We start from the raw sequence: 24,522 nt of genomic DNA on the forward strand, positions 1-24,522 counted from the left end.
CAAAGTGCATCAGATTTTTTTTTTCGTGTGTGTAAATAAAGGTCAGCAGACAAACATTTAAGTTCAAACTCTCTTGTGGTGTCCAACTCCAGGTTTTAAGCTCCAGAACAGTGGCTACAAATTAGGGTTCTTAGTGCAGCTTTTTCTTACTGTGGCACTGTGGAATTATACCACAGTTTTTAAACAACAGAAAAAAAACTGATTTATTTACACCATGCCTCTGACCAGGTCTTTATCTATGGGCTCACTAAGTGGCCTTCCACTGTGGGATGAAGCTGAATTACCTGTGGAAGATCTGCTGCTGTTTGAAATAGCATGGGAAGTGACCAACAAAGGTGAAAAAGAAACTGTGTTTTTATGTGTAGTTTGAAAATGTGAGATTTTGCGTTCAAGATATAAATCTTACTTTTGTTTTCATTTGCTTATAATCAACATTTTGTCCTGATTATAATGATCATTTACCAAGATTTAAGAATGATAAAGTACATGTATACTGCAGTTTAAACATATGTGAACACCTGACTAAAAGCTTACTGACATCCCATTTCAAAACCACAGGCACATGACTTTTCGCACAGTTTTGTAATGTATTTGTGGTCATTTGTAGTTTGGTAAAGTTAAGTAGGCTAGGGGTGTCAAACAGCCAGGGTAAAACAGCACAATTTTCAACAAAACGAATATGAATGTTTAGGCTGAAATTTCAAGTGTGTCAAGTAGTTGGTGGCACAGCTGTAATTTAGCCTTGGAATACACAGAAACATTAAGAGGACTTTAAATAAAAAAGTTGATAAAGGGTCCATTTATTGTAGGAAGGTGATCTATCTGCCTGATGTGTACAGCAGGTGGCTGTTACAAAATAATGTTCAACAACAGAAAAGCATCAAAATCTGTTGATAGCTTGATCGTTGTTGTGGGATTAAATACAGCAGTCTGTAGGTTGCTGCCGGAATATAATTTGTTACTGTGATTTTGGCACTGATGCAAAGACTGTATGGTCAAATGTTAAATACAGGTCTCTTCCTCTCTCTGAATTACTATCTTACTATCTTAATAATAGTACTATATTTTTGAATAAGGTAACTAATACTATGGTGTATTTTCAATTGCAAAAAGCATAACATTTCAATATATTGTACTGTCATTTATTGTTGTTTTGCTATTATGTGATACCATTTTATTTCCTGACCCCCAAATAGTACATTTAGTGATGTGGCCCTTTAGTGGAAAAGAGTTTGAACACCCCTGGTGTAAAGTGAGTAAGACACTATATCAATTTAGACTTGTGTTGACTACAATGCCAGTTTGCTTTGCATGGTGTCTGACAGAAAAATCACCCTGTCTTTGTTAAATGTCATTGTTAATGTCATTGTTATTAGCCAGTTAAGTGAAAGTACTGTTTTATATTCTTGCCCTAATTCATGCCCTGTCACAATTTAATTGTGGAGATTCACATTTGGTTTCCTGCTCTTCATAGCTTTTGTCTTTATTATGTCTTGATAAATTGTTGGCCTTTATAGACCCAGGTGTGTGCCTTCTCAAACTGTGTCCAATAAATTCTGATCTAACAAGTGGACTCCAGCTGAGGTCTTGACACATCCCTAGGATAAGTAAAGAAAGCACGATGCACCTGACCACAACTTTGAGTGCAACTGCAATGGTTCTGAATACTTTTGTGAATGTGAAATTTTAGGGTTTAATTCAAAATCATTCGAAATCAACTCCACAACAAAAAGGGTGCAAAAATAATACTTTTAACAATACTTTCTTAATCCAGTGTATGCATATGCTTATTTTATTTTTACTGCCTCAGCATTTAATCACTGTACGTCTGAGACTACTCAGAAACTCTGGGCACAAGGCTATAATATACCTACTCAGGGCACCATAGCCAGTTTACCTTCTGCATTTTATTTTCAGAGGTAGAGCAAACCAGGATAAGACACAATGCAGATTGTGACTAATTGCAGTCTTGTGATGTTGATAAGGCTTAGAATTAAAAGAAGGCAAATCAGGAAGCCATTGCTGTTGGACCTTAAAAAACTCAGATATTATGAGTTCAAGCAACAGATTTCAAGAGCTAGCAAGACATGAGGAACCACACATACTAGACAGACTGTGGCAAGATGAAGGATGTCATGCTAAAAGCTGCAAGGGAAGTAAAGAAGATTGTGAAAAAAAAGAACACAAAAGCTTACCTTAGCTGGTGTACTTCACAATGAGAACTTTATATCTGTGTGTTGTTCAATTAGGAATATAAAGAAACAAAAATTTAAATAAAAGTTTAACCTTAGAAATGCAATGAGCACACACAAGTTCCTTCCACGCCAAAGTTCAAAACACATGACAGTCACGCCCTGATGGATCCCATCTGATATTATGTAGAAATTAGTGTAATCACTTGACTGAATTGTGGGATAAATGTATGAATTAAGTTAATCACTGTAACTAAATTGTAAAGATTGACAGTTAATACAATTTGTTAATTGTATTGACAGTAACTTTTTGTTTTGTCTGTTTTCTTTTTGTCTGTTCCTTCTCCCTTTCCTTTGCTCAAGTGGGAGGAATATACACAGTCATCCAGACTAAGGCCAAAATCACAGTAGATGAGTGGGGGGAAAATTTCTTCATGATAGGCCCATACTATGAGCATAATTTTAAGACGCAGGTGGAAAGGTGTGATCCTCCCAGTGAAGCTATAAAAGCAGCCATACACTCTATGAACAACAACGGCTGTCAGGTAAGTAATTCAAGAGCCATTTTGTCTTGTATTTAGTGTTTGTGCCAAGAGTTTTTACATTAGGCATCAAGTCTCACACCTATACATGCTTAGGGCAAACAATGTACAGTACTTTACAGTAAATTAAGCATATTTAATTAACTACAGGTTAATAGTTATTAGTGTCTATTATAATAATCATATTTAATAATAATGAGAATAGGAAGAAGAATTTGTAATAAAACATTTCAATATATATCAAATGCCGTGTATCGTCACTAATTGTTACTAATGCTTGCATTCACTGCCTGTAGATAATTGTAGATTTTACCCTATCAACATTTTTCCTTATGCCACATAGTACCTGGAAATGTAAAAAAAAAAATAGATTCTACTCTTTTTAAAAGTTACTCCCAGATAAAGTTGGAAAGAGGAAAGTGTTAAACTAAGAAGTAATTACATAATAATTTTTGTTCTCATTACTTGAGTGGTGTAAAGTCAAATATGTTACTAGAGCTAGAAACATATTTTTAATGAGCTTTGATATTAGGCTGTAGGACAAAAAATTTTACTTTTTAAAGTAGGTATATTGATTTTCTGTCATGGGTAGGCTGGTGATGAAAAAACTGAGAACAGCAATATAAAACTAAGAAAATGGATAGAGAGTATCCCTTGTACATAATATATCTGTAATGGGGCAGCTTCTGTCAGTTTCTGTTGATCACCTGCTCTTGTAAGTGTTAATTTGCCTTTAAAGTTTTTTTTAAATATATATCACGGTTTCTCCCTCTCATACTTACCAGCTCCTCTGTTGGCAAACCTGCTATTTCTCTGAAACCGTGATTCAGGGATGCTTTGTCTAGTCCAGTTTTCTGCAGGCATACTATATTTGTTTTGGAACTCACCCAGTGTCGCAGGGTTTTGGACCTTGTGACAGAACTGATTTAAAAATTCAGCACCACACCATCTGACTGTAATAACTTACATTAATAAATTGTTGGTAAAAAAAAAAACTAGATAACAACTAGACATTAGCTATACCAAATTTAATGCATTTTACTTTAGTCTGATTTATTTTAAAATCTTAATATCCAATTGTTAGTATGCTTTTATGAATGTATTTCCTATTTTAGTCACCCTTACTCAATTTTATTATTAAAATAATATTATAATATTAAGAAAAGCACAAATTCTTTGTACAATTGTACAATTGGCATTTTCTATTTATATTTTATAGCCAAAATAAATCATAATGTTAACATTACAAAAAGCAGCTTGATTTGTATTTGTAGAGACACATTATTAACTTTAGGTGTGTTTTTCCATCTGAGATTTAATAATTAACCAAATGCTTGTTTGCTCAAGCAATATTTGTCAACAAAGTAACAGTACAGGATTAATAGAGCTCTTTGGTGGTTGTAAACAATTAAGTGATTATTTATTTTAATTAACAGAAGAGGCAGCTTTGTGGCGGCTTTGCTTTTTGCATGGCAAAAAAATTAACACATTGAAATAAAGTGGCCAGTTTTTTATTATTAATTACGTTTGTAATTTATATAACATAGAACATAGAGCTGGCTACTATACAGTGTGATTCTGAGCAATAAGTATATGGCCAACTACCCTTGTGGGCATCTACTTATAGTTTTAGCTTCACCCATTGCTAACAGGTGTAGAAAACTCCATTATTCAAATTGTTACTACCCATGATTTTGGAATTGGATGCCCAACAAGCACATGTCAGGGCTAACAAATATGTAAATATAAAATGTTTTTAAAGCATCCACGTGCAGTTTAAGAAGCGTGTGTATTTTACTGGCTCGTAGTGAGAAGATTTTTGCTTTTTTTGCAGTTAAGCGATTTTGGTTGTTGGTGCACAGCCAATACTCTTAACCAGCAGATGGCAGCAGCGCATCTTTTTGCAAAGAATTCTGTAAAGATTTAGAACACCAGAGGGCGTTAAAGACATTAAGCCCAGGACAAAAAACAACACTGTTAATAAGGGTCTTGTAACATTGTGGGTTAGGTCTCTTTCAAACCAGGCCCAGCTAGTAACGAATAATGGGATTGTGATTGTATATACATGTTCATATTATAAACAACGTTTACAATAATAGCATGAATTTGTTTTTCATTATCTACCAGTAAACCATGGATAGGGCATCAGTTCACCGAAGGGCATCACCCACCCACAACAGGGACTTATTATTATATTAATAATAAATAATTAATAAATATTATATATTATATTTTTATCTTGTAACAAACACACCAGCCTGCATGTCATTGCACCTCCAAGTCTCCTGGGGGCAATTATGATCGAACTTTCTAGTTATACAGTATTGCACACTTTCTGTTTGCTTCTTATAAAAAGACTAACTCTTCATTGTGAAGAGTGAAGTCTTACTTGTCTTGCATAAGTTCTGAGCTGTGATATCTTGTATTCTCTTGTTTTTGGGTTTGACCCAGACTATTTAGGACTATCTTGTTTTGGACTTTTTTTAATAAACTGCAAATAGACCCTAATCAATTCTGTTAAGTCTCTTTTGTTGCAGAACTCTTCGCCTCAAAACATAACTCTTGTAGCAAACTATAAGTTGTATTCGGAATTAGCTATTTAGAGAAGCTCTGCCTATACAGCCTATACTTTTAAGATTGGTGAGCTGAAACCTGATAAGACAGACAGAAAGAGAGATGAAGCAGGCTATTAGGAAGAACAGTTAATAAACACCCAGGATTTAATACTGTTATTGACCATAGCTAATACTAAACAGCCAGTAGGGACAGAGGAACCAGTCTGCTTTCTGATGGCACAGAGGTGGCTGATCTGCCCTTTGATGACACAGAGGTCCCCACTTTCCCCCTGAGTTCAGAACTTTGTCCCCTGACAGCACTGAGGTCAGCTCCCTGAGCATTAATGGTGCAGAGGTCTCTGCACTGCCCCCTGAGGAAGCTGAGATTGCCACTTTGACCCCTAATGGTACCCAAATTCCTTGCCCCATTGAGGACATGGCTTTTCTTTCTGTGTTCACCGAGAATGTTGCTTTGTTTCCTGTGTCCGCTGAGGCTGTTTTTCCCTTTTCTGTGTTTGCTGAGGATGTTACTGTACTTCCTCTGCCCACTAAGAACATTGCTCTACTTACTGTGTCCATTGAGGACATTTTTTGCTTTACTCCCTGCCTCTGCTAATGATGTTGCTTCGCACCCTGCCTCTGCCTAGCACATTGCTCAGTGCTTTGCCTCCACCAAAGATGTCACTCTGCTTCCCATATCTGTTGATGATGTTGCCTCATTTCCCGTTCTGCAAAGGACATGGCTCTTCACCCTGTCTATGCAAAGGGTACTTCTTACAGCTGTGTGTTCTGACTTGCCCTGATTTCCCAGTTGAGTACCCTTACCAGCCAGCATGCAGGTTTTCTGATTTCTGTGCTACCTGTCAGTAGTAATGCAATGCACCTGGAAGAGAGCTGTTATTTTTGGGCTTTTGCTTGCTGGTTCATTGGTTTTGCATTGTGTGGTGTATGTGCCTTAGTGGAACCTGCACACTGTGTGAAGATATAACAATATCTTGGTATATTATATAACCAGTTATTAACGCAATAAGGTTACAGAGTAGGATAGAGGTAAATAATAGCAATAATTCATAAACCCTCTACATATAAACTTTTACACTTTAATCTGTGTCTGTGTGTAGGTGCATTTTGGCCGCTGGCTTATAGAGGGGAGTCCCTATGTGATCCTGTTTGATATTGGAACAGCTGCCTGGAACCTGGATCGCTGGAAAGGAGACCTATGGAATGCTTGTAGCATTGGACTGCCATACCATGATCAAGAGGCCAATGACTCACTTATTTTTGGATCGCTTGTGGCCTGGTTCTTCAAAGAGGTGTGACATAGATAATATTTTTTCCATTTTCATAATGGTCCCAATAAGCTTAACCACGACCTGCCTAAAGATAGAGGTTTTATACACTTTTCACTTCCAGATTATGAAATGAAATCTATTTAAAAAACTGTTAAAGGTGTTTACAATGGCTCTGTAGCTTTGTCTTTGGAAAGTGTCTTCACATTTATCATGATTTAATATGCATTGTTTATAATGAAATCCAGCCCATTTTGTACAATTTCCACATATGTATGTTCATGAAAGGTGGGTCTTAGTCCCAGTTCTCAGTTAAATCCCACAGAAAATTGTGTTATTTAAAGATAGCAGCACAAAAGCCATCAAACTTCAATCAAAGTTGGTCGGTTTTGGTCAAAAAGAATGGGTAAAGAAAGGTGTCAGAAGCTTGTTAGCACGTTCCGAAATTTCTTATTAAAAGGATAGTCTACCAAGTACTGAGGATGGCGCTTTTTACAATAGACATTGTCTCAAAGCAACTTTACAAAATCCAGGACCAACAGATACAAAAACCCCTGTGTACTGTGTAACCACTACTGAAGAAAAATGAAAAGAATGAGAAGAAGACACTAAGTGCAAGATGTTTTACTCAGGTAGAACCATAATGTGGCTAAAAAGCCACTAAAAAAAAGGAAACAATAAAAAATAAATAAGGTGACCAAGACAACAGAAACAAAGAAACACATTGAACCCTTGACAAAGAAAGTGGATAGAACAGGGAGAACTGAGAACTGGTTGTCACATATGACAGGCTGCTCCAAACCCATCTCTGATGTAGTCTGCTCTTTCAGGTAAAAAAATGCTCCAACACTGGGTAGGTTCAGGTAAAAAAGAGAGAGTTGTGAGAGGGAGAAACCATGATACAGTATATAGCAAATTAACGCTCATGAAGCACAGTTGATTGTCAATTAAGAGAAACTGCCACATCTAAAGAAGCCTGTGAGAGAATTAAAAAAACATTTTTTTAACAACAGTTTTTTTGAAGGTTTCATTGAAAATTTTATATAACAAACACAATATAATTTCTAATTGTGGTATAATGTTAAATGTCAATATAACGTTTCTTTTTTTCTGTAGTTAACAGACCGGCTTCATGACAAGCTCAATGTAATCGCTCATTTCCATGAATGGCAATCAGGGGCTGGGCTTGTGCTTAGCCGCTCACGAAAGATTCCCATAGTTACCATTTTTACTACTCATGCTACTCTGCTGGGTCGCTACCTATGTGCTGGTCATGTGGATTTCTACAACAATCTGGATAAGGTACACAATCTCAATAATTATTTCAACTAACAAGACTTGTACATCTTGCTTCATACTTGTAGTTCTGACCAAACAGCATTACTTGGATTTCAATCATAAACATAGTACATCATTCAGATCTAGAGGTGCTCTAAATGGGCCAAAAGATTTTGGGATAGAAATAAAAATACAGTGCTGTAAAATGTTCTCTTTTTACTTGCCTGTGCCATTATTTGTTTGTTTCCCCCTTTTAAACACAACTGTTTTTTTCTCTGATTTGGTGGAGTCCTAGTTACTTAAATGACTTTGTAGCTCAGTTGAGTTCTTTGGTATTTCCTTACATCTTAGCATATTGTTTCTGGTGGTCGTTTAAGCTAAGAAATTTCCTTTTGGCGCCCAGGTGGCGCAGCAGGATTTTCCACTAGCACACCAGTGCCCGTCGGCTGGGCGCCATCTAGCGAGCATAATTGGCAGTGCCTGCAGCAGACACGGTTCTGCTAGGGCGGGATGACCGGACTATGGGGGCGGGGTCTTCAAGTGCTGTGTAAGGACCCTGATGTGCAGATAGAGAGGCGCCTGTGCAGAGTGTATGGGTGAAAAAGCGTTCCTTTAAGAGCTGCGCGCGGGTCGGAGGAGGTGTGAGCAGCAATATACCCACCTCGACTGCAATCGGGGATCCCCCAGCAGTGGGAGACAAATTGACTATGCTAAATTGGGAGAAAATGGGAGTTTAAACTGGAAAGCCTATGACGGCCAGCGTAGCACACCATTTAGCCATAATATTTAGATTATTTAATATTAACTTTATTCTCAAAAATTCTCAAAATATATACGAATGTATGCTCTACATTCACCAAATAATTACACGTTATTGTCTTTAGCCTATACAATAGAACCTCATTATTTAAATCAGGGTAATATTTTACCTATAAAGAAGGAGTAAAACACAAAAAATCTAAATTGCTTAAGATTACTTAAAACAACTCTTGGCAGGGTCTTTAAATTAATTTAACTATGGGGATGTAATTGCTTTAAATTCTCTTATAAATACAGCAAAATTCATTTTTGTGCCCTTTGTTAATAATTAATTATAAAGTTTAGTTAAATGAAAATGAACTATATTAAAATTAAAAAGAAGGGCTCTGACATCCTCAGTTCAGAAACAATTGCTCTAAAACTCCTTGACATTTATTTATTCATCTGAAATAGAAGAATGTAACCTGCTGTGTTAAATGGTTATTATTCTATGAAAAAAATGGGGAAATAGTTCAGTTCACAGTGATAATTGGGCCCAGTGTGCACTGCTTAAGGTCATCAGATCCTACAGTCAATGCAATTTGGCTGATTCTAATTGACAGGGTATTTATTAGATTGAAGTGGATACTTCAGTTTGCAAGACCAAAAGAAATCCCTGTAATACTGCTAGCTGATACACAGATAAACATTATCAACCTTTTCTTTAGGCATGCTTTTTTACCAACACTTTATGGCCACAAATATGTGGACACCTCTTCTACTAGAATTTAGGTGTTGTAGGCACACCCATTGTTAACAGGTATTTTAAATTAATTCTAAATAATTAATTATGTGCTTCCATTTTTTGTGGCAACAGTGAACATGGGATCTACAAAGACATGATTCAATGAGTCTGGTGTGTAGGAACTTAAATGACTTACACAGAGCCCTGAACTTAACCCTACTAAGCAGATTGGGCAATCCTGATCACAAGCCAGACCTCCTAATCTCACATTGCTGCCTGCTGTTTTTGGACTGAATAACCACAGTTTACAAAAACACAGTACTAAATCATGTGGAAAGATATACATCTTTATATATCCATGGTTTAAGAATAGGATGGTCAATAAATCAGAAGTCCACATATATTTGGTGTTTTACTACTGCTAATAATAATTAGCTACATTTGGCTTCACACTGCACACACACTGTATGAACAAACACTCCTCTTAATCATTTAATTCAGGTGTTTATTCAGTCCCATTGCCACATGTGTATAAAAACAAGCACCTAGCAATGCAGTCTGCCTTTGTGAAAGAATGGGTCATTCTAAAAAGCTCAGTCAATTTTAGTTTGGTACAGTAATAGGATACCACCATTGCAAGTCAGTTCATGACATTTCTTTTCACCTAGATATTCCACAATCAACTGTGAGTTGTATTATTGTAAAGATGAAGTGTTTGGGAACCACATGTAATGTTACAAGTACATAATGTTCCCAAACCCTCTCTGGCATAAACATCAGCACAAAAACTGTGTGCCAGAAGCCTCATGGCATGGGTTTCCATGGCCAAACATTTGCGAACATTTGCCATACATCACCAAGCACAATGTCAAGTGTCAGGTGGAGTGGTGTTTAGCAGGCTGGAGTAGTAGAAACATGTTCTGCAGACTGAAGATCACGGTTCTCTATCTGGAAATCTGATGGACGAGTCTAGGGTTGGTGAATGCCAACAGAACATTAAAACCTTCATTACATAACTGTATTGTGCCAAATGTACCACACAAGTTTGGTGGAGGATAAATAATGCTACGGGGTTGTTTTTTTGGGTTTGGCCTAGGCCCCTTAGTTCCAGTGAGGGAAAATCTTAAGTAGCTATGTGGGTACAGCTTTTGACTATCAATTGAAAGGTTTTGGGTTTGAATCCCAGCCAAGCAGCCACTGTTGGGGCCTTGGCTCCAGGCGTGCCATACAATGGCTGATGCTGTATTTAGACCCCAGCTTCCAAACAATAGCAGAAAAAGATTTTTATTTTACATACAAAGGGATTCTTTTGCTTCATCTAATGCGTCAGCATTCCAGGACATTTTGGACAATGCATGACTGTGCCCCAGTGCAAAAAGCAAGGTCCATAAAGACTTGGCTAGGTGAGTTTGGTGTGAAAGAACCTAACTGACCGATACAGAATTCTCACCTCAACCACATCAAACATCTGGTGTTGTTGATTTGAATTACAGTTTAACAACATTGTTTAAGGTATAACTAGCAAAATAAGCAAGACAAATGCACACATTTGTTTTAGTAAATCAAATAAGTCTAATTACTGCCAGCCAACGGCAAAGCTTTTATTTTGAGGGTATTTGAGCACTGTTTAGGCAGCAGTCAACCTAAATAACCTCTTTCTGATAGGTTTGTAGAGGTAATCATGGTATTTTAAAGCATCCACAGGTTTATTTCTTTTGTTCCATGTTTTGGTATATCAGTTATGTGTCACAAATCTTGTGTGTATAAGTGTTCTATTAATGGTAGTTTGCATTTTGTGTGTACTAGTTTGACATTGACCGGGAGGCAGGAGAGAGGCAAATCTACCACCGCTACTGTTTAGAGAAGGCTGCAGTGCACTGCTCGCATGTTTTTACTACTGTCTCTCAGATCACAGCAGTGGAGGCAGACTACATGCTTCACAGAAAACCAGGTGGTTGTAAATGCTATAACTGAATGTAATGATTTGTTTGCCCTGTTTCAACACTGGAAAATGCAAAATACCCCCTTTTATGTATGTATTTAACAAATAGTTAGATAATATAATAATTAGAGTTGCATTCAGGTTGAATTAAAAAACACCTAGCACCAGACAGACCCTAGACAGGGCATTCATACCCTGACTTTAGGGCATTATTGACTCAAATTTAAAGATTGTCAATACAGATGTAGTTACCTACAGTACATTAGCCATCAATTGATGATTTCCAGATGTTTCATTCATGTATTTTATTTTTAATAATGTGTAACCTATTTCACAAAAACAATTACTTTTATACAATTTTATAACTGAATGACACTGGTGAAAGTGAAAGAAGGAGGAGGAAAAAAACACCTACTAAATTGGCCCACTAAAACTTTGTAGATGAAATATTATTGCCTCGCATTTGTCTTTTCTTTTGTACACAACAGCAAACTGTACTTTGCAAATTAGGTATTTCATTTTAATCATTTCTTCATTTTTTTTTTTTTTTTTTTCTTTTTTGCATTTTTTGCGCACCCAATTTTTTATGCTTCCTCTCTACTGGTGCTGACTCCCGCACCGATTGAGGAGAGCGAACTGACACACGCCCCCTCCGACTGTGCAGTAGCTCAGTCATCAATCAGCTAGCAGAGGTCGTAATTGCATCAGTTATGAGGTCCCTATCTGGCATTCCCCTCCCTGTATAAACAATAGCCAAACATTGTTCATATAGTTGCCCAGCCCAGCCGGATGGCAGAGCTGAATTTCGAAAGTTCGAAGTTTCTGTGTTCGAAATGTCAGCTCTGGTGTGCTAGCGTGTTTTACCACTGCGCCATCTGAGCGGCATATCAGAAAAAATTTTCTGAAATCTCTAATTTAGAAAGGAATTGAAGCATTGTATTCAATATCTAAAGGCGATACTAATAAATGGCTAATACTTTAATATTTTTGTTCTTATACAGCCTTAGGTTGTTCTCTACATTTTTTGAAAATCATAATTTGTTATATGTATTTGTCTTTGCAGACGTGGTAACACCTAATGGTTTAAACGTAAAAAAGTTTTCGGCTATGCATGAGTTCCAGAACTTGCACTCTTTAAACAAACTTAAGATCCAAGAATTTGTTAGGGGACACTTCTATGGGTAAGTTCTTCTGCCCAGAATTTAGACATTTTGTGTCTCTTCTGTAAAACAGAAAATAAGCCAGACTTTTATTTTACAATGCATTTTTTTTCACTGGCAGGTATCTGGACTTCAATCTGGAAAAAACACTTTTCTTCTTTATTGCAGGCCGGTATGAGTTTTCCAACAAGGGAGCTGATATTTTCCTGGAGTCTTTGTCCAGACTGAATTACCTGCTTAGGGTAATGTTCTAACCTAACACCTACTGTATATTCTGCTTACAACGCAGATATTGCTAAAATTGTACACACTGGAAGTAGGCGAGTGCCACACGAATATAAAGGTTGAAAAATGTATTGTATAACAGTATAATAATTTTCTAACTGTGAAGTTGATTAAAACATTTGGTAAAAATATTCAGATAAAAATGGATATATATCACACACAGTATCACACAAGGTCACATACAGTATAATGTCACATAATGTCTCGGATATTTTTAAAAATTCTAATCTGTGATTGTCCTAACATGATTTTATTAACCAAAATATACCATTCTGATTATATAAAGGTAAAATTACAGTGTATATGAAATGTATTAATTTTAGTGTATTATAGATTTTTTTTAAAGAAAAGCTGCATTTTGTTAAAATTAAAAAAAGTTTTTTGCTCTGTGTCTGCTAGGTGCATAAAAGTGATGTGACAGTGGTGGTATTCTTCATCATGCCAGCTAAAACTAACAACTTCAATGTGGAAAGTCTTAAAGGTCAAGCAGTGCGCAAGCAGTTGTGGTGCGTCATCACATTTTGACTGATGATGATCTCTTCTGTAAAGTGGCCCCAAATTTCACAACCACATGCAGCCATGGTACTGCATGATGTGACATAGCAAAACTAATTTGGAATTATAGTGCTTAATGATTGTATTCTACTTTGTAAAGTGAGAAGGCAATCCATTTGTATGGTTTAATTAAAAAAAGATTGTAATTGATATATACTCTATTGTATAAAGGGATACTGCCCAGTCTGTGAAGGAAAAGTTTGGAAAGCGGATGTATGATGCTTTGTTAAGGTAAGTGATAATCATCTTTTAAACCTCCCACATTTCCAAAGCTAGGGCATGAAAGCATTGTTAATAAATAAAAAACCGCAGTGAGAGTTCACACTGCAACTGACATGCCTTTATGACCTATTTGTGATTTACAGTGTTGATGTTTCCGACATGTGTTAATAAAGGTGACGATGTAAGAGAGTGTGCTTACATACAAGAATGTAGTTGTTAATTATTACGATATTTATAGTGACAACGTGTGATTTCAGTGGGTCATTTCAAAACCTCCAGAGGCTAGATGCTTTTCCTACACACTTTTTTGTATTACTTTCCTATTGAACAACTGTGTTTGCAGGGGTGAGATTCCAGACATGAACAAAATTCTAGACAAGGATGACTTTACAATTATGAAGAGGGCCATATATGCAACACAGGTGAGTGATGTGCTGTATGTAAAGCAACTTTTTAGTATATTTATCTGACAAATCATTTTTATTTGCATGTTATTAGCATTTAAATAGGTTTTGTAATTTGTGTGTAGTTTAAATGACAGGATATTTTACATATTATATCAATTCAAAACCAATTCAAAACATGATGAGGGCCTTTCAAAAATGTGTTTTGGTAATTTTTATGATTGCAAACAGCAAACTGCCTGATGCCGTTAACTAATGTGGCAGATCTTGCTGGTACCCCGAGCATACCTCATCAGACACATTTGGTTACAAGGCGAAAGGGACAGATGTCAAATCAACTACTTGTTGCTGCAAGAGCAGCTCCTACTGTCTGGTTAAGGAGTCATTGACCAAGGAAAACAGTGAGAGTATGGTTAACGTCTGTATGTGCTGAGGCTCTTTGTGTCACATCTTGTCCTGCTACACTCACTCCAGTCCTAGCCAGAAGCCATTACTGGGTAGATCTCATGTTTCCAAATTGCTTTTAAAGAAAAGAATAGAAAGTAAACATTCTATCATTCAATTTATGAGTGTAATTTAATGACCGTGAATGTGGCACTTTTTAAAAAAAAAATCTGTGATTTTTGAAAAAACGAGTTTTATGAAATTACGCACATTTTCCTTTGAATTTAGTAGGGCTCTAGTCATGACACACTTTTACAAGTGTTTATAAACTTTTGACTTTTACTGTATATTTTCACTATCTTTAATATACAAAATTCAATGAAATTCCCTTAAGTATAAATGCATTATTATAAGCCTATGAGTTCGCTTTATAAACTGACACTGTAAAGAATTGAACTGACTTTGTATGCTAAGATGCAGAATGTGAAGATGATAAATTGACTTCCTTTGAATTCCCTTTTCATTCATTGACACTCTTTTTTATGAATGAGCTGTGGCTAGAGGTCAGCTTCAGGTCATATTGATAAATGATTTGGGCTACCTTTTAGAATCTCCTCAGCAATCCATGCCCCGCTTCCCACCAGTAGACTGTGACTAAATTCTCTTGTGAATACAGGTCAATATAATGAGTGTGTTGCTTTGATGTATGTGTCTTGAAGTTAATAGCAACACTGCAAGTAAATGGCTAATAAACCACTGCTCAGCTTAGATTTATTTTTACATCAATATTTTGAAGTGTTAAAGACTGATGTTTATCGCTTGCTCATGTACAGGTAGTAATTTATTTGAAGGCAATAAATACATAGGCCTACCCAGGCTGGCAGCTGCATTTCTTTGGCCCTGCAATAGCAAAGTATCGATAATTGTTGCAAAAACTCTGATGTAACCTAGAGTGAATTAACTTGCCTTAGTCAGCAGAAATCAGAGACATTTTAGTCTGTATGTGTTGAGTTCATGTTAAACAATCTTACTATTAATCCAAATTTTCTTGCTCAGTGTTTCTGATGAGAAAATAATATTTTATGGATTAGTAACCTTACTAATTTTAGATTTTATCTCATGTTTATCTAAATGTAACCCTTCCCCCAATGCACAAACGTCCATGCAGAGACACACTCTTCCTCCAGTTACCACTCACAACATGCTGGATGATTCCACTGATCCTATTCTAAGCAACATCCGCCGCATCGGCCTCTTCAACAGCCGCAATGATAGAGTGAAGGTACAGCATTATTTTGAATCACTGCAAATCAAAACACGTGCTTTTTAGTTTGCACTTGAATCAAACAAACTTGTACAATTATTTTGTCATGACATTGTTGCTCTTTTTTTTAGATTGTGTTTCACCCAGAGTTCCTTTCATCCACCAGTCCTCTGCTGCCCATGGACTATGAGGAGTTTGTCCGTGGCTGTAATTTGGGTGTTTTTCCTTCCTATTATGAACCCTGGGGCTACACACCAGGTTACATTAACTATTTTATTACATTTACACTGAGTCAAAAAGTGACCTATAGCTTTGGCAAATGTTAATTTTAAAATTCAACAAAGTGATTACTTTATTGCCCACCACACCTTAAGTATAATGCTGAAATACATTGTGAAATGGTAATTTTCACAAAGATATTTTTCTATTAACAATACATAACAGCTTTATTTGTGAACAATAAAAAAAACAATTTATGACCAAATTTAACACTGATTATCTGTTTTTGCAATTGTTACACTGTTAGTTTGAAAGAATTGATCAACATTTCCCAAAGTTAAAAGTACAAATGTTACACTTTAAATAAAGGAATCATAAGGTAACTGCAGGGAATTTAACCTTATTCAAGCTGGATCACTTTTTTTTTTAATCAGAACTCAGTGATAAGAAACAGCACTACACTATTCCTACACCCATGGATAGAGGCATTCGAAGATCTTGCATTTAAAGATAATGATCTAATGTAGTAGTTATATAAGTATTTTATACATAACTTCAGTTTGAGAAATAATTTTAAAATGACCACACTGTTACAATGTAATTTTAATGAAGGTGAATATAACAGTGCAAAAATAAGACTTCTTTTATAGCTAAAATGATCTCCCTATCTCCTATGTTATGTTTGTAAGGTATTATTATAATTTACTTTTGTAGATTTTCCTTAATCATCCTTAAATAGAGCTCTTTGATTTTTTTCTGCACAGGTGAGTGCACAGTGATGGGCATTCCTAGTATAACAACTAACCTTTCTGGGTTTGGCTGCTTCATGGAGGAGCATTTATCAGATCCCTCTGCATATGGTAAGTAGTTTAAACAATCCTTTGCCATTTAGAAGGACCTGTTACACAGTGCTGCAGTTTTTGGGCCCAGAAAGGTTTTTAAAAGTCTTAGCCAACAATGTAACAACCAAACCCAAACTTTAAGCTAACTTTCTTAAAAAAAATTACTGCTTGGAAAAAGCCCTTTCCTGTTCTAGCATGACTGTGCCCCTGGGCACAAAGCAAAGTCAATAAAAACTTGGTTTGCCAATTTTTGTGTGGAGGAACTTCACTGGCCCGCAACTGAGCCCTGACCACAACTCAACTTTGGGATAAACTGAAACATTAATTGTGAGCCAGGCCTTCTCCTCCAACATTAGTATCTCACCTTACACATTCTCTTTTGACTGAATGGGCATGCATTCCCAAAGGTCTCACTTCAACATCTGGTTCTAGCTGTAACTATGGGGCAAATCAATATTGATGCCTATTGCTTTGTTATTGGATGTCCAGTAGGTTCATGGTCAAGTATCCAAATAACTTGGCAATTAGTTTATCTGTAAATGTCTTGAAACTACAAGCATAGTGTTTTTTTCTTTACACAGGGATCTATATTGTGGATCGACGGTTTCGTTCAGCAGACGAGTCAAGTAATCAGTTGACTCAGTTCATGTTCACATTCTGCCAGCAGTCACGGCGCCAGCGTATTATCCAGCGCAACCGCACTGAAAGACTGTCAGACCTGCTGGACTGGAGATACCTTGGCCGGGTAAAGAAACACTGCGCCCAGTTTTCTTTTTAAATAAAAATTGCCAGTTACAGCATTGTATTTGTTGCTAAGAATTCACAGCATTAAGTTAAAAATATAGAAGCAATTGGCGTCCAGGTTTTTTAACAGTTTTTTTTTTTTAATAATAATTGCCAGTTACAGCATTGTATTCATTGCTAAGAATTCACAGCATTAAGTTAAAAAACATAGAACCAATTGGCCAATGTAATTGTAACAAGCTTTATTGTTTATTATTAGGTAATACATTGCTAACTTGTTATAAAGCCACTGTGACTTTTTGCTGCAGTTCTACATGCATGCCAGACACCTGGCTCTCAGCAGAGCTTTTCCTGAACGCTTCAAAATGGATACATTTGCACCTCCTCTGGTAGGCAATACTTTATTTTACACTAATAAGGCCTTATGTACTTTAATGACACTCCTAATTATTCAGTTCTGGTCATTTAGCCACATCCACTGCTAATCAGTGTATAACTACCTTTGGTCAATGTGTGAAAGAAGTTTGGCATGTTCTCCCCATGTCCCTATGGGTTTTGTCTGGGTTCTTTGCAGTCTCTAAATTGCTCATCTCTGAGTGAGTGTTTTGCCTCCTTAAAACCATTGACACAACTGTGCTAGCATACCTCGTTCTGCATGTGTGTGTGTGTTTCAGTACATGGTAACATGGACAGCTCCAAATGATTTAGTCAGTAAATCTTGGTTCTGTTGGTCCACGATAGATGACCTTGATATCACTGCATTCATAACATTACTGATTAATGCCATTTTACTGATTATTAAAGAAAATGTAGATAATAACTAATACTGAATGTTGTATTTTTACAGTCAAATTGTATTTTTGTCAAATTGTAACATTTCAGATTATTAAAAAAAGAATAATAATAATACAAACATTTAAGAATTTAAACAACAAATATTGTTTTAATTTGCTATAAGATGTTTGTTAATATATTCCTTTAGACACAAGGATTTCGTTACCCTCGACCCTCCTCTGTCCCCCCCTCTCCCTCTGTCTCCATCCACTCCACTCCTCATCACAGTGATGCAGAGGATGAGGATGATGAGGAGCCTTACAATGAAGAAGAGGAGGCAGAGAGGGACAGAATAAACATTAAGGCACCCTTTACACTGGGGGCTGTCCCAGGGGGGAAGAAGAAGCAACCAAGGGAGTATGAGAATTAGAGCTTAACCTGTACTACATTACAATCCAGTATAATTAAACAAGTTTTAACACTGCTGATTTCACTTTTTTCAAATTTGTATCTCATTTTTTAGATTCTTATGGCAAAATATCATGACCTTTGTCACGTCTAAAAGTAAATGTAATCCTTTTAAAATAAACTCTGGCACTAACTCTGGCATTAATGATTCAGTAGCGGAAAAACGGTAATTGGGGGCAATCTAAAAAAAAATCGTAGTTAAATGTATCATGTTGGATTTGATGCAGTATATTCCATACATCCTCACAAACTCTTACACACTATTTAAAACTACTTACATGCATTTATTTTTAAACATCATCTTAATTAATGCACAGAAGTTTTTAGATTTTAACCTCCACATGTTTGTAAATACACTTCAAAAGTCACAAACTGCATTGTTTAAATTGTTATATTAATTACCTTATTTTATCATCATTAAAACATCCATCTAATTAAATGACATGGCAGACTATAGCAGCAATAAGTGCAAATTTATTTTAATCAGTAACACAAAAACCCAAGCATCCATTCCAAATCTGTTGTGTTTGATAGATTTGATTTTTACATAGCATTTAATATGAGAGCTCAGATAACAAGTCCAAATAAAATAAAATTAAAACTGTACAGGAATATTACACATGGAATATCTCAGAAGTAGTCTCTTTTCCAGATTGGTGCATCTTGGAAGAACAAGCCATTATCTTCTTCTGAAACAAAGAAAAGATGTGGAAAGAGAGATTTAGCTAGGCTTATTTACTTAACATATTTTTTTGTAAAAGCAATGTCTTTATTTAATAAGCAATTTGGCTAAATAAGCAATTTTTGCATGAAGACAAACTATAACAAATAAGCAACCCACCTTCATCTTTGGCTTGTTGGAGGAACTTTAGTAATACTGTTGCAGCCTTTGAAACACTCAGGTTCTCAGTGTTTTCACTTCTTGTTTCTAAAAGTAAAAAACAAAATTGGAATTTCTAACATAGCACTAGGGAGGGGATTTCTTATTGCATTATCATAACTATAAATGTACCTAAATGCAAAGAGTCATACACATCTCCCTCATTTCTGTCCACTGACACAAAGCGACGGCCTTCTGCAAGAACAAAACATTCACTAAAGTTTTAACATATGTTTTTAAAATGCCTTTTCCAGGAGTTTTAGAGTTGTAATAAACAAAATGCATTTTATTTGCAATAATCTATTTACTGTGTTTATATGTATTTAAAAATTTAAAAGAGTACATTTATATTTGAATATTACAATTACATTTTTGGCATTTAGCAAATGCTTTTTTATCCAAAGCCCCTTACAGTATACAGTTTAAGCAATTGAGGGTTAAGGGCCTTGCTCGAGGGCCCAACAGTGGCAACCTGGCAGTGGTGGGGTTTGAACCGGCAACCTTCTGCTTACTAGTCCAGTGCCTTAACCACTAGGCTACAACTGCCCTATATTATAAACAATTTCACTACATATCAACCAGACATTAAAAGTTGATTGTGCTAGTTACAGTATACTTGATTTTGGAATGTTTCATTCACATTAAACCATTTTTAAACCAGCCACAATCTAAATTAGTAAAAAAGATAATTGCCTTGACACTACATGACAAAGGTTAATTGGCGACTTCTTTATAATGCAAAAGGCTGCTTTCACGTAAGTGTTTTTTTATTTGTTTACACGAGGCTTGGTGTATGTTGCCGTGGCAAGCTTTAAAACAATAGATTATACAATAATGAAAATTTTGACTGACGATATCGACAGTGTATCCACATGCTTAGCCTAGTAGTTAAGTTCATAAACTCAATTGCTTAGATTGTATACTGTCACAATTGTAAGTTGCTTTAGATAAAAATTGTCTGCTAGGTGCCTCCTGTCAAGAAAGTGAAATAATGAAGCGTTATTGCTTTAATTATAGACTTGTAAAATTTAAAATGTAAACCCTTTCTTCCTATTTAACAGTTTACTAGTTTCCATGCTGCATTTTTCTCACAATGTCATGGTTCTAATTAAAAAATATTTTATTTACAACGGTTTTCAGTAATAAAAAGCTGCCCTGTTTTTCAGAATGTCATGATTTTAGATATACAGCTTTATATATATATATATATATATATATATATATATATATATATATATATATATATATATATAAAGATCATGAATATATATATAGCTAGATACTGTATATGGCCTTTAGATATACAGTTACAATTGGAAATTTTCAGCCCCCCTCACCCTGAAATGTACTATAGTGATGTGTATAGAACCAAATAAAAATATACTGCAAGAAGTCTCTGTAAATAAAGAAATAGTACATATGGATGCGTCCAACAATTTTGATAAAAGTATTGTATAGATGCTCAGAGGCTCAAATTTGATTGAAAAAAGATGGGCCAATGGATGAAATGCAGATAAAAGGAACATTTATTTCATTAAAACCTGCACAAAGAAGATACATTTTTGTAAATATATGATAATTCCTCATTTGATGCCTACATCACTTTCAAAAAGGGTTGAGTCAGTGGTAGTGTTAGATTGGGAAGTTAGTAAAGAAACATCTGTTTTGGAACTTTCCAAATGTAAACAGTTGAATAGTTAATAGACAATGTTATTATAGTTGGGTATACAAGGAGCAATAACAAAAGTATCTGTCATTTACAAGTAAGGATTGGTCAAGGTTCACAGCAAAAAAAACTGCATGAACTAAGAGTAGCAAAGAGAAAGTTATATAACAAGATCAGAAATGCTGCAGACATTACTGGACTCAAGCTCATCTGAGATGGGCAGACGCAAAGTAGAAATATGTTTTATGGTCTAACAAGTCAACCTATTAAATGTTAATAAATCACTAAATAAATTATTTAAATTATAGTAAATAAAGAATTTTCACAAACACAAAGTTCAAAAGCCAGCTGCCATCTAGACTTTTGTGGCTTTGAAGTAAATGAGTTCAGGCACTGATACCAGCCTGCCAGCAGGTTGCATAACTAGATGCATAACAAATATTTCTTGGACACAAATGCTTTACATTTGTTATTTTAATGCATTAACAAATGTGTTCTTATAAGTAAGGTACTATAGAATAGTGTGTTATATAGTGGAAATGCAGGACATTTTGAATTGTATGCACTCCATTGTTATGGCTTTGATCATGAATAGATATGACTGCTGTTTTACCCTTCATTCTACACTTTATCACCAATAACGACCAACATGTTTTTCAAAAATTAATTCAAAATCTCAGAATGGAATCCCTTATTTACAAAAGTATTCAGACCCTTTATCCCTTTATTCAGTGCTTTGTAGAAGCCACTTTGGTCTTATTGAATACATCTCTACACAGTTTTCACACCTGAATTTGGGCAGTTTGTCCTATTTGTCGTTGCACATCCTTTCATGCTCTGTCAGATTGGACAGTGAGAGTTATCTTCAGTAAACTGTTATCTTCAGATCTCACCACAGATGTTTGCCCCAAACTTGCCCCAAAGCCACTCCAGTGTGGTTTTGTCTGTATGATGATGGTTGTTTATCTGACAGGTCCAATAATTTGCCACAATTTGATCACATAGCTACAGAGACAGTTTCTTGGACTTTATGGCTTGTTTTTTGTTTAGACAATGCAAACTGCATAATATAAAATGCAAGTTGGATGCACTGACCACAATCTGCATCATCACAGCAAAGAGTTTAAATGCTTTTGTGAAAAAGAAATTATAGTTTTTGAGTTTTATTTCAGTTTTTTGTCTAGTATTCTACATGCTTTCTGAATTTACAGTATAACATTTGGTTAGTTCATTTGCAAAAACATATCCTTTATGTTCTTCTATTTGTACATTCCAGGTAATATCAATTGAACTGCACATAAATTGTTTTGATTAAATAAAAATCCTCAACAAAATACAAAATTCTTACAAATGAAACTTTTTTCAATTTTATTTATTGGCAAAAGCAAATCACCCAAAAGTTCATTTTTTGGCAAATGCAGATAACTCCACTTTTTATGTTTTAGAATTAAATAAAGCCTTGTTTCAATTAAATGCATTATTTAACATTTGGGGGACATGCCTGACAAACCTCTCTGCAACTGCAGGAACTTTTCCCTGACTGCTATGATGGGCTTTTTTCACCAGGTTTTGCGACTTCTGCTTTTCTCTTTCCTCCCAAAGTTGACAACATAAGCTACTCTTTAGTTTAGTTGAAGTTATCCATGTGTAAAGGTGATTGGGCCAAAGTTTAGGTAATGCTCCAGTCAGACAGCAGCATCAAAACAGTTTGCAGCCATGTTGTGTCACCTGACCCAAACACCACATGCTAATTTGCTGTGTGGATTGATCAGCCTCTATTAGGAACACCACTGGCATTAGACACTTTAACATGAATTTACAATGCCTTGACAATAATGGCTTTAAATAAAAAGACAATATCCGCTTTAAAGGGACAATAACAGCTTTAGAACAAAATGTATTTTGGGTCCACAATGTGCAAATTGTTAGGGATAGCACACAACAGTCAGCTCATTTTTAAAAGAATGGCATTTAATGTTTTTTGCAAATGAACCCTTCATTTGTTTATTACACATGCAGGAAAATAATGCACTTAAAAGGTATGTCATCTAGTTGACTGATAAAGAAACAGATTAGAATTACATACGTGTGCCTTTGAGGTACAACATTGCTTGGGGAGTCCAATTTCGACGCTGGAAACTGCCCTTAAAATAGACAAGATTTTTAATATGGGTCTGTTTTAATTTTATGAAATGTTAATTTTTCATCTGTGTTACCTTTGGTGCGCTGCATGCCTGCAAGACAAGATTAGCCAGAAGTAGCAGTGCAAGTGCATATGCAGCACACATCCTTACACTCTGATTTACACACACACACACACACACACACACACAGAGAGAAAGAGAGACCATTAATTTTACATTAATAGTTTTGAAGAAAAAGTTATGCTTTGAAATGTGGCACAGCTCACTCACACCAAGTAATTTAAAGGAGCTAATTCCCCAGCTACATGATTTTGGAAGGTGGGAGGAAACCAGAGAGCCAGTAGGAAACCCATACAGACACTCAGAAAGCATAAGAAAATGCTGTGACCACAAGCTATCATCAAATCCAGATCCCCAGAAAATAGGTTGCTCTATGCCACTCACGAGGTGTAGAATAGTTTTATCCCAAACAAATTCCTTAAACATTACACACTGCAGCATAAAATAAACACTACATGTGACATACAATTACATTATATTGTTATATATAATGCCCACTATTCATATATGTACAATAACTACTACATCCTTATGAACAGTTCAAATACAGCAGTTATTCTATCTATCAAGAAATCTACAATTCAAGAAATTTACTAAAATGCAGAAAATATTTAATCTTACTTTCATAGCTCCTGAAGTCTCCTTAAGAAAATCTTTAGTGGAATGATCAGTGTAGTGGGAAATGGAGGGGTGAGAGGTGTTTGGTCTCAGTGCTAGTGATAATCGCGCCTATTTATAAGATGAGCAGGTGAAGGAATTCCGCCTCACTCACTCACTCACTAACTCACTCAAACTGCACTGTGTTTAATGAACTGTGGCTATGGCAATAGGTCAGGGTGCATTGATTAACACTGGTGAATGGCAACATCAGCAGAAGAAACGCATTATCCTTCTGAGAAGGTTTTGGATGGGGGTTGGGGTGAGAACTGTAAAACATAACCATTTTTTGGAAATTTTTGAAAATGTTTTCTGATCTTCAGCATTCAGTGATATAAAATGCACAACATTACTAATAAGTGAGATGAAGAATATGAGGGACAGTATGAATGAACAGTGAGACGTTTAAAATAAATGATGTATCAATGAGTGAACAGCAGCTGAAGGGTTTCCCCGCTGATACCATATAAATAATGATCTGCTCAGCATTGTATTGACCATCTGACCCATGCT

At 35.7% G+C, this 24,522-nt stretch overlaps 2 protein-coding genes across 2 annotated transcripts; one reads left to right on the plus strand and one right to left on the minus strand.

Moving 5' to 3' along the window:
• The first annotated feature begins 82 nt into the window (after nucleotides 1–82).
• On the plus strand, nucleotides 83–18,618 carry gys2 (glycogen synthase 2). The gene is made up of 16 exons (XM_062995738.1): nucleotides 83–335; nucleotides 2,556–2,737; nucleotides 6,411–6,602; nucleotides 7,695–7,880; nucleotides 11,146–11,290; nucleotides 12,345–12,462; nucleotides 12,563–12,683; nucleotides 13,126–13,232; nucleotides 13,453–13,512; nucleotides 13,847–13,925; nucleotides 15,460–15,573; nucleotides 15,687–15,813; nucleotides 16,539–16,634; nucleotides 17,198–17,361; nucleotides 17,669–17,749; nucleotides 18,343–18,618. Exons 1-16 carry the CDS (start codon nucleotides 215–217, stop codon nucleotides 18,562–18,564), a joined length of 2,115 nt encoding a protein of 704 aa, XP_062851808.1. The 5' UTR covers nucleotides 83–214; the 3' UTR covers nucleotides 18,565–18,618.
• A 491-nt stretch (nucleotides 18,619–19,109) lies between these two features.
• spx (spexin hormone) lies at nucleotides 19,110–23,979 on the minus strand. Its single transcript, XM_063008719.1, has 6 exons — nucleotides 23,974–23,979; nucleotides 23,365–23,445; nucleotides 23,235–23,292; nucleotides 19,615–19,677; nucleotides 19,444–19,530; nucleotides 19,110–19,291 (listed from the first exon to the last, which is right to left on the minus strand). Exons 1-6 carry the CDS (start codon nucleotides 23,977–23,979, stop codon nucleotides 19,233–19,235), a joined length of 354 nt encoding a protein of 117 aa, XP_062864789.1. The 3' UTR covers nucleotides 19,110–19,232.
• Between the last annotated feature and the right edge of the window lie 543 nt (nucleotides 23,980–24,522).

This window comes from Trichomycterus rosablanca, chromosome 1 (assembly GCF_030014385.1).
Source record: "Trichomycterus rosablanca isolate fTriRos1 chromosome 1, fTriRos1.hap1, whole genome shotgun sequence".
NCBI lineage: Eukaryota > Metazoa > Chordata > Actinopteri > Siluriformes > Trichomycteridae > Trichomycterus > Trichomycterus rosablanca.